The sequence below is a fragment of the Coregonus lavaretus genome (assembly GCF_964263955.1).
Source record: "Coregonus lavaretus genome assembly, contig: HAP1_SCAFFOLD_3345, whole genome shotgun sequence".
In the NCBI taxonomy this organism is placed as follows: domain Eukaryota; kingdom Metazoa; phylum Chordata; class Actinopteri; order Salmoniformes; family Salmonidae; genus Coregonus; species Coregonus lavaretus.
In genome coordinates this window covers 54,606-64,483 of record NW_028164880.1, presented here as the reverse complement: position 1 = coordinate 64,483, position 9,878 = coordinate 54,606, and the positions used below count along the sequence as shown (strand labels likewise).

Here is a 9,878-nt window from a genome sequence, read left to right as displayed (position 1 = left end):
TGTTTTCTCCCTGGTCTGGAGGGCTAGGTGCATGGTGTTGTGTTTCTCCCTGGTCTGGAGGGCTAGGTGCATGGTGTTGTGTTTCTCCCTGGTCTGGAGGGCTAGGTGCATGGTGTTGTGTTTCTCCCTGGTCTGGAGGGCTAGGTGCATGGTGTTGTGTTTCTCCCTGGTCTGGAGGGCTAGGTGCATGGTGTTGTGTTTCTCCCTGGTCTGGAGGAATAGGTGCATGGTGTTGTATTTCTCCCTGGTCTGGAGAGCTAGGTGCATGGTGTTGTGTTGTGTGTCCGCGTATCCAGCTGTGAGAATGAGAGAGAGCAATTTAGGACCGAGACAGCCCTGGCCACCGCCCCATATCTCCCTCCCTCCCTCCTCCATTTCATGTTTTCGTGATAAGAAATGATCGACGCTGACGGGTCTCTTTTCGGCTGTGACTGCCGTTGTATGTATGAGTGTGTGTCTCTGGACGTGTCCCCAGCGTAGATTCATCAGACTCCCCTACACATACACACCTATCAGATGCGCGGGTCCTAGTGGAATCGCCCATAGTCGGAATCTCTGATATGGATGCAAGCCGGAGTGAGAATCCACAAAGTCATTTATGCTCTCACTCACTCACTCTCAGCAGTGAGGTGTTAGCTTGGCAACGGCACACCACCATGTGGCCGCAAAGAGAAAGTAGACCACTATTATCCTCAATGGGATATTAGAGTCCCCCCAGTGGCCATCTGTGGAAACTGCACGCTGGTTAAAACCAACATAATGAGAGGCTTTTACATTTAATTTAGACGCCTCACTCAGCCTCAGTGCCCTCTAGTAATCACATACATAGACATAATTGAGCAAGGAGGCCGAGGTCAACTCAGAACATTGGCGGATGATAAGATGTCTGGCAAGCATTAAATGCCTAACAGAGCTCATTTCCTGGGATGTATTCAATGATGAGAAACGTTCTGAATGTTGCAGATAGAAATAGAAAGAACAATAATATATTCTGTATGCGATACATTTCTATCTGAATGTTCTGGAACATCCTCCTGAACAGGCCCTGTTCTTCAGTTAAGCTGTTTTCATTTAAAACTTCTGATTGGATTCTGATTCTAACAGCTCATATTCCCCCAGCCCTTATCCCTGTCACAAGGAGTAATGACACATACATTTGAATTGGACTAAATCTTAAATTCTCTGCGTCTTCTTCTCTTTCAGAGCAGCGTAAAATAACAGCAGGGCCGTCGACGGCTGGCATCCTCGGAGGCATCATTGGTGTGGTCCTTTTGCTGTTGATTGTGGGCTCTGTAATCGTGCTGGTCCGCAAACGCAAGCAGAACGCCGAGAACGGAGAGTGAGTGTTCCGCTCTCAGCAAATGTTCCTTTAGTACACTCTTACTGATTTCTCAAAGTCATGTTTTTTCAATAGGTGTGGACAAAGTGAGTTGCACTAACCTCTCCTCCTGCCCTCTTTTCTCTCGTCCAATCAGTGGTCCTCCCAAGCACAAGCCCCCTCCCCCTGTGAAGACCGGCAGCTCCACAGAGATGGTGAGTGGTCCACGTCCCTGTCACTCAGGGCTCATTATTACTGAAGGTCATAAACCACATGGAGTGCAGTTCGTAATGGGGCTAATGGCTATTGATCGGAGGAGAGTGGCCCAGTTATCTGACTTTGACCTCTCCACGACCCCACAGCTGAACAAGCATGTCATGGACCCAGTGACGAAGAAGTTGACGGAGATCCAGCCTTTAAGTAAGGTCTACTACGAGACCAGTGGAGAGCCTGTCACGGTAAGAGGACATCCTCCAAACTCCATACTCTGGGTCGTGATCATTAGGTCACACCAGAAAACGAAATTGTACTTAAGTCCAGGTAGTTACTCCATGTTTCAGTCTGTTGTCTGCAATTGGGTGCCTAATGAACACAACCCGGACTCTCTCCATTTTCACATAGTGCTGTTTACAGTCGTTGATTTACTACCTGTACTGTATATCGAAATGTCTGCTGTTTACCCTTCGTGAGGGACATCTGGCTGCTTTCTAGACTCTGGATTCAGTCTCTACTTTATTGTCAGATTACACACCCTTTTTGTACTATATTATAACATTCTGCCTCCGTGGTCCCTCAACAGCTTGACTATTTTGAAAACTAAAACGTTCATTGAACCTATTGAACAATGCATGGTCAAGGAGTGGATTTTGTCTACCATACCACAGCTGATGTCATTTTCTTGAGAGTTGTTGCTGGTTCAACTTTTGATATTACAGGATCTGGATGCCTACGATGATAACACCATTGGTGGTGGGGCTGCTAATGGTGGCGGCCCTGCTGTCCTGGAGGACTCAATACAGTATGCCGATATCGACGAAACGCTAAATGACGAAGCCCTGCCACCGTACTCCGGCGCGGATGGTCACCACGTCGATGAGCCGCCGTCGGCCACTGTGGCCCGCGGAGAAAGCTTTGTGTCGGCAGCCATGTATGTTTAGCAGGTGATGTTTAAGCCTCCATAACGACACAACAACAACACCGTGCCTGTACTTGGCTACATTGAACAGCACAGAGACCCAGGAAGGCTCTGGACCGATCGGCACAACTCCAGCCTCCCGATGTGGTCAAATCCTAAATGCAGTGTTTACTACTCTTGTGATTTGGGAAAGGTAATATCACCCAAAATATCACCGGAAACATAATTCAAAATATCACCAGAAAATTCACTCGAAACTGGTTGTTTGAATGTTGCAATGTTGTACTTAAGTAATAAGGCCAGAGAGGGTGCGGTATATGGCCAATATACCACGGCTAAGGGCTGTGCTTATGGATACAGCCCACAGCCGTGGTATATTGGCCATACACTACAAACCCCAGAGGTGCCTTAATGCTATTATAAACTGGTTACCAATGTAATTAGGAGAGTAAAAATAAATGTTTTGTCATACCCGTGGTATACGGTCTGATATACGACAGCTTTCAGCCAATCAGCATTCAGGGCTCGAACCACCCAGTTTATAATGTTCAGTAAGCATCCTCAGACCAAAATGCAATTTTATGGCAGTATGAACAGAATTAGGTTGTCACTGCTTTATAACATTGCAACATGACAAAGTTTAAGACTCTGACTCATGTTTTGGGTTCAATCTAAATTGCAAGAGCTGGCAATACTGCATTATTAGGGTAACGAACTGTGACATCTTAGTTTACAACAAAACACACAATGCAAACACAATGATCAATGTGCGTGCAATTCCCCCCCCCCCCCCCCCCCCACAGGAAAGATTACTGCTAACATTTAAGTCAAATTAAGTTCAAATTATAAGGATTGTATTTTCAGTGTCAAAATACACGGCATGTATTGGAAAATATTGCCATTAGTACCAATTTATGTAGATGAAGTGGCTAATATGTGCTCTAGTATATGCTGTATATTTTACACAAGGCAAAATATTTATTGAAATATTTTATATTTTAGTCTTATTCTAAAGCCTTTTATGTACTGAAAAACAAATGTGCAAAACATCATTGATGAACAATTATGTGAGACCATATCAAGTTGGTCAAAGATGTCAAAGTGAACCAAATTATCAATGAACACTGTAAATAATATTGATGATTAATATATTGTCGGTGAAATGTGTGCACATAAAAAAAAACAATGTGTAGGTGTTTTCAGGGCCTCTATGTATAGGGGTGTCAGTTTCCATGTGAAATTGAAAAAAAGTATACATTTTACTTTAACGGGTATTGAGGACGTCAGTCACAATGCTTATGTTTTAAATATAAAAATGCTGTGTGGATTTTAGTCCTTATAACTCTGCATGGAATGATCGGTGGCTTGTTTCAATTAGTTGGCTCACTTTTCCCAAGGCTACTTACAGACACCAGGCTTTATACTTTTTGAATGTTGTCGATGTCTTAGCGTTCCTCCATTGTATCGTCTACTTCAAACACATCGCTATAGAGCAGCGTGGTGGTGTAGGCCTAACAGAAGGCGCACAGCACAACTTGAGATATCTTTTTGCTGATACATAAAAGTCAGTCAGCATATGACTATGTTCTTTCCACAGGGTGCTTACTGCAGGGTGAAATAAACAAAGAGTTGAATGTAACTCTAGCTGAGTAATGGGAAGAAATCATTGGTTCTGGCTGTTCCAAAGAGCTTGAGTCGCGAGGCCATTGATCTGTCAGTGTCACCTCAACAGACGCAGAGAGAAGCAAGGCTATACTCGCTAAGTACATTAGCTTGTTGAATCAAATAATAAGTAAATAAAAAGACATACATGAACAAAAAGCACATGTAGATATGTAAGTAAATAGATAGATACTATAAACACTAGTGATTGCTAGACAGATATAGAAAAATAGATGTACTATATAGACTGATAGGTAGACGGACTGGCAGACAGACTGGTAGAGAGAAGTACGGACACAGAGAAATAGAACACAGTAATAACTGCCTACCCCACCGTTCTTTATTCCATCACAGTCAGTGCGTCACTGCACTACTATTGTTTTTTGATGTGACAATCACTTTGAAAACAACTTTCATTCGCTTTTGGTGGAACTTTGCTCTCTATGGTGTTTCTTTTAAAGGGAACGTCTGCATGCTGCATGGAACTATGGGTAGCTCAACTTCTTCTCTGTGCAAAAAGATTAATGCTGCCATTTTGAAAACGTATGGCTGTGGGCGGTGGGCTCGCATAAAGTGGTGCCGTATCAGACAATCACATCTGTATTTTATAGCCTTTACACGGGTTAGATTTCAAAGGGAAATTCATTGTGCATTTTTTAATTTGGTTTTATAAACTGTGATTCCATCTTTTTTATTTTATTTTATTTTATGTATTGCTTCATATTGTTGTCAGAAATATATTGTACTGTTTTGTGTATTGCCTATAAAAAGAATCTCAAAATTGAAGATGTGTTGATATATTGAGTTAGAAAAAGACAATCATTGGGACCCCTGGGTTTGTTATTACCAATGAGTCAGCAGTCTGTTTTGTTTAGTTCTGTTGTTTTATACTCAAGGAATCTGCTAACTACTTCTTGCTGCAGCATGAGTTGCTGTGTGTGTTTGCCAAGCGCTTTGCCTCCGCCCCGATAGGTTTGATGCCAAAAATACAAACTGTGAATGTTAGCGATAACGCTAATCTGAATCTGGTCATCTTCCTTCCCCGGTTGTTTACTCATCTCACATTAATTGTCAAATTTTTTCAATCCCAAGCCAGACGTGCCTTCGTTAATTTATTTTTAGCTTGTTCATTTACACATTTGTTTCTGTCTTAGAAAATAAATACGATATTTAAAAAAAACATGGGGTAACCTCTGATTGTGGAAAGCCAAACACTTGAGATCATTGTGATAAAAAAAATATGTTTTTCTTTCTTTCCCTTTTTCCCCACCAGTTTAAAATAATGTCATATGCTTTTTGGGAAACAAAAGATATGTTTTACGGATCATTGTCTTGTCCAATAAAATGTAAACCAAAGGTCCTGAACGTCTCGCTGTATTCTCTTAAACTTCTATTGAGTCACATCGACCTCCAGGCCTTGAGTCCTTTAAGGCTCTTAAATGACCAACCAACATGTGTCATTGATGTCCAGTTGTAACGGGTAACTGACACTGATTGCCCTTCGTTGCCCTGGACATGTATGTGTCTGTTACCATTCTATAGCCAGCACCCAAGTGATATAGCCTGGCCTGAGATCTGTCACCATGCATTTGTTAACCTCTGTCTTAATTATAGTGTTATAGGTCTATAGCCTGCGCATCTGACGAGATGCATTCTGAGTTCAGAGATTGTCCCATGTCAAGAGTAGTTAACTCAAGTAAAGGAAAAGAACACGCCAGAATGGAATGTGATGGACGATTATCAAATGTTAATAGCAACGATGAGTAAACGCCGATTAGAGGCCGCTAGCTCTCAGCCATTTATTGTTTGACCTTAGAGAGCGAGAAGGAGAGTGGGAGATGGTGTCCTCTGCTGGTTCACACTTGGATCAACATCACAGATAACATTTTTAAAGCTCCTTTCATCTTTAGTTCATTAATGAAACGGCTCACGACTTTCTAAATTTGGTACCTTGTCTGGCCTAAATTACTCCTGTTTTTGACGATGAGTTTAAATACTCTGCTGACACAAGTTAATCAATGCTATCATGACTGAGGAGACACATGAGCAGCGCTCCACTTAAATGTATAGTGACATACCTGTATATCGTTCAACTATTTATATTTTCAGTAATCTGATTAAATTATGTTTGTTGATAATTTCCAGCTAGTACAACATCCAGAATTCCAGCCCCAGTGCACATTTCAAAGCGGCAGGTACTTTCACACTCTTTCAAATCTCCTAAACCATGGCAAATTACAGTATGTCTGAGAGTTATGTGTAAACATATCCTCTGGAGTATTATTTTAGCCGCAAAAAATGTTAGGCATCACTAGACATGCCACTTGTGAACATTTTTGTCATTTTTGAGCTTCTGAGCCAGGCATGTTGAAGCGCATAAACTCATCAATCACAGTCATTCCTGCAGGGGGTGGTTAGGTAAACAAAGAACCAGTAACACACTGTTCTACATGATGGCCTTAAACAGATTAGGGAGAATTAAAGGTGCAGTCTGGGATTCGTTTTTTCAGCAAAACGGCAGGCTGTCACTTGTTTTGATATACAGGTGAGGGGTGAGGCTGGGGAAATGTAACTCACTTCAATGCATCCTCAAATTCATAGAGGGCCCTCTTGCTGCAAGGACTGACAGTCCATGACATCCACATTATAATTGTAAACATACTTTAAAGCTATACATTGTTTACAAAGACACTGTTTACAATGGAGTAAAACAACCTTCCATTTTGGGACTTGATAGAAGACAGTTGTGTTAAACTCATGAGGCATTTGAAAATGGTATTCTACAAGAATCAATGGATAAACACTACCAGTCAAAAGTTTGCACACACCTACTATTTTTTACATTGTAGAATAATAGTGAAGACATCAAAACTATTAAATAACACATATGGAATCATGTAGTAATCAAAAAAAGTGTTAAAAAATCTTTTTAATTTTTTCAATTGGGTGTGGAGCCAGAGACAGCAAGGGTTCAAACTGTAGAACCCAGTTCCTACATTTGAATATAAAAATTGATTTTATCAAACATATCTATGCTACATTTAATCTCTGGGACCCTCAGGATGACAAATCAGAGCAAGATTACTGAATGTAAGTACATTTTTTACATTCAGATGTGAATGTATCAAACCAGTTGCTGTGATAAGTTTTTTGTTGTGCACTCTCCTCAAACAATAGCATGGTATTTTTTCACTGTAATAGTTACTGTAAATTGGACAGTGCAGTTAGATTAACAATAATTTAAGCGTTCTGCCCATATAAGACATGTCTATGTCCTGGAAAGTTTGCTGTTACTTACAACAGTCATGCTAATCACATTAGCGCACGTTAGCTCAACCGTCCCGTATGTGGGACACCAATCCTGTAGAGGTTAATGCATTTGAGCCAATCAGTTGTGTTGTGACAAGGTAGGGGGTCGGGGTATACAGAAGATAGCTCTATTTGGTAAAAGACCAAGTCCATATTGGGGCAAGAACAGCTCAAATAAACAAAGAGAAACGACAGTCCATCATTACTTTAAGACATGAAGGTCAGTCAATACGGAAGATGTCAAGAACTTTGAAAGTTTCTTCAAGTGCAGTCGCAAAAACCATCAAGCGCTATGATGAAACTGGCTCTCATGAGCACCGCCACAGGAATGGAAGACCCAGAGTTACCTCTGCTGCAGAGGATAAGTTAATTAGAGTTACCAGCCTCAGAAATTGCAGCCCAAATAAATGCTTCATGGAGTTCAAGTAACAGACACATCTCAACATCAACTGTTCAGAGGGGACTGTGTGAATCAGGCCTTCATGGTCAAATTGCTGCAAAGAATCCACTACTAAAGACTAAATGGACATTAGACCGGTGGAAATGTGTCCTTTGGTCTGGAGTGCAAATGTGAGATTTTTGGTTCCAACCGCTGTGTCCTTGTGAGACGCGGTGTGGGTGAACGGATGATCTCCGCATGTGTAGTTCCCACTGTAAAGCATGGAGAAGGAGGTGTAATGGTGTGGGGGTGCTTTGCTTGTGACACTGTCTGTGATTTATTTAGAATTCAAGGCACACTTAACCAGCATGGCTACCACAGCATTCTGCAGCGATATGCCATCCCAACTGGTTTGGGCTTAGTGGGACTATCATTTGTTTTTCAACAGGCCGCTAGCCTGTAAGGGCTATTTTACCAAGAAGGAGAGTGATGGAGTGCTGCATCAGATGACCTGGCCTCCACAATCCCCCAACCTCAACCCAATTAAGATGGTTTGGGATGAGTCGGACGGCAGAGTGAAAGAAAAGCAGCCAACAAGTGCTTAGCATATGTGGGAACTCCTTCAAGACTGTTGGAAAAGCATTCCAGGTGAAGCTGGTTGAGAGAATGCCAAGAGTGTGCAAAGCTGTCATCAAGGCAAAGGGTGGCTATTTGAAGAATCTCAAATATAAAATATATTTTGATTTGTTTAACACTTTTTTGGTTACTACATGATTCCATATGTGTTATTTAATAGCTTTGATGTCTTCACTATTATTCTACAATGTAAAAATTTTTTTAAATAAAGCCCTTGAATGAGTAGGTGTGTCCAAACTTTTGACTGGTACTGTATATAACTAATTTAAATTATCGATAATAGCTGTAAATATCACAGATTGTAGATTAAAATGAGAAGGGAACCAAAAGGATGCTAATGCTACATCACTCCTCCTTGTGGTGAAGATGAAGGTAGTGTCTATCAAAGCACTTCCAATTATGGTTAGAGTGCTTAGTGATGGAGATTAAATATATTCGCACAAGTACTACCAGTGGATGTGTCAGTAAGTAGACCTATGAGTCAAACAACGCTTCTTCCTTCTCTGATCCATAGATCAACAGTTTGACAACATGGCTAGTTGTAAACACAGACCACATTTATAACAGCCGATTATAGCTTTAGCCTACTGCTATTTCAGATCATAGTTGTGCCTGATCTTCCTTTTACCTCAACATCCACCTTCCATTAAACTACATACACTATAGATAAAATAATGAATTGATTTAGTAATTAGGGGGTTTAAAACACTGTCTGATATGAATGTGTGTCTGGTATGTTGAAGTGATATATGGTGGTACATTTGTATTAATTTGATATTCTATGTTTGCAGCTGTTGTGGAAAAATTACTCAATTGTCATACTTGAGTAGTTTTTTTTGTGTATCTGTACTTTACTTCTTTCTTTTTTTGACAACTTTTACTTCACTACAACTGAAACTGATTTATTGGATTGACAATCGGGGCAAGGGTGTTGCTCAACCAATTACAATAGAGGGTCGGGGAGGAGATGCAAATGAGAGATCTATCATGGACACGCTATGGACACTATGACACTTGCTTTACTAATCAAGGTGGAGACCATGTGCAGTGGTGTAAAGTACTTAAGTAAAAATACTTGAAAGTACTATTTAAGTCGTTTTTTGGAGTATCTGTACATTACTTTACTATTTATATTTTTGACAACTTTTACTTTTACTTCACTACATTCCTAAACAAAATGATGTACTTTTTACTCCATACATTTTCTCTGACACCCAAAAGTACTGGTTACATTTTGAATGCTTAGCAGGACAGGAAAATATTCTAATTCACACACTTATCAAAAGAACATCCCTGGTCGTCCCTACTGCCTCTGATCTGGCGGACTCACTAAACACATGCTTAGTTTGTAAATGATGTCTGAGTGTTGGAGTGTGCCCCTGGCTATCCGTAAATAAGAAAAACAAGAAAATGATGCCGTCTGGTTTGCTTAATATAAG

General features: G+C 40.8%; 1 protein-coding gene across 1 annotated transcript; it reads left to right on the top strand.

Annotated features, from left to right (window-relative positions):
• Window positions 1–656: 656 nt before the first annotated feature.
• On the top strand, window positions 657–5,475 carry LOC311116484 (uncharacterized protein; the record flags this gene model as incomplete). Its single annotated transcript, XM_084191563.1, has 5 exons — window positions 657–675; window positions 1,204–1,339; window positions 1,476–1,533; window positions 1,681–1,776; window positions 2,254–5,475. 5 exons carry the CDS (start codon window positions 657–659, stop codon window positions 2,473–2,475), a joined length of 531 nt encoding a protein of 176 aa, XP_084047689.1. The 3' UTR covers window positions 2,476–5,475.
• Window positions 5,476–9,878: the final 4,403 nt, after the last annotated feature.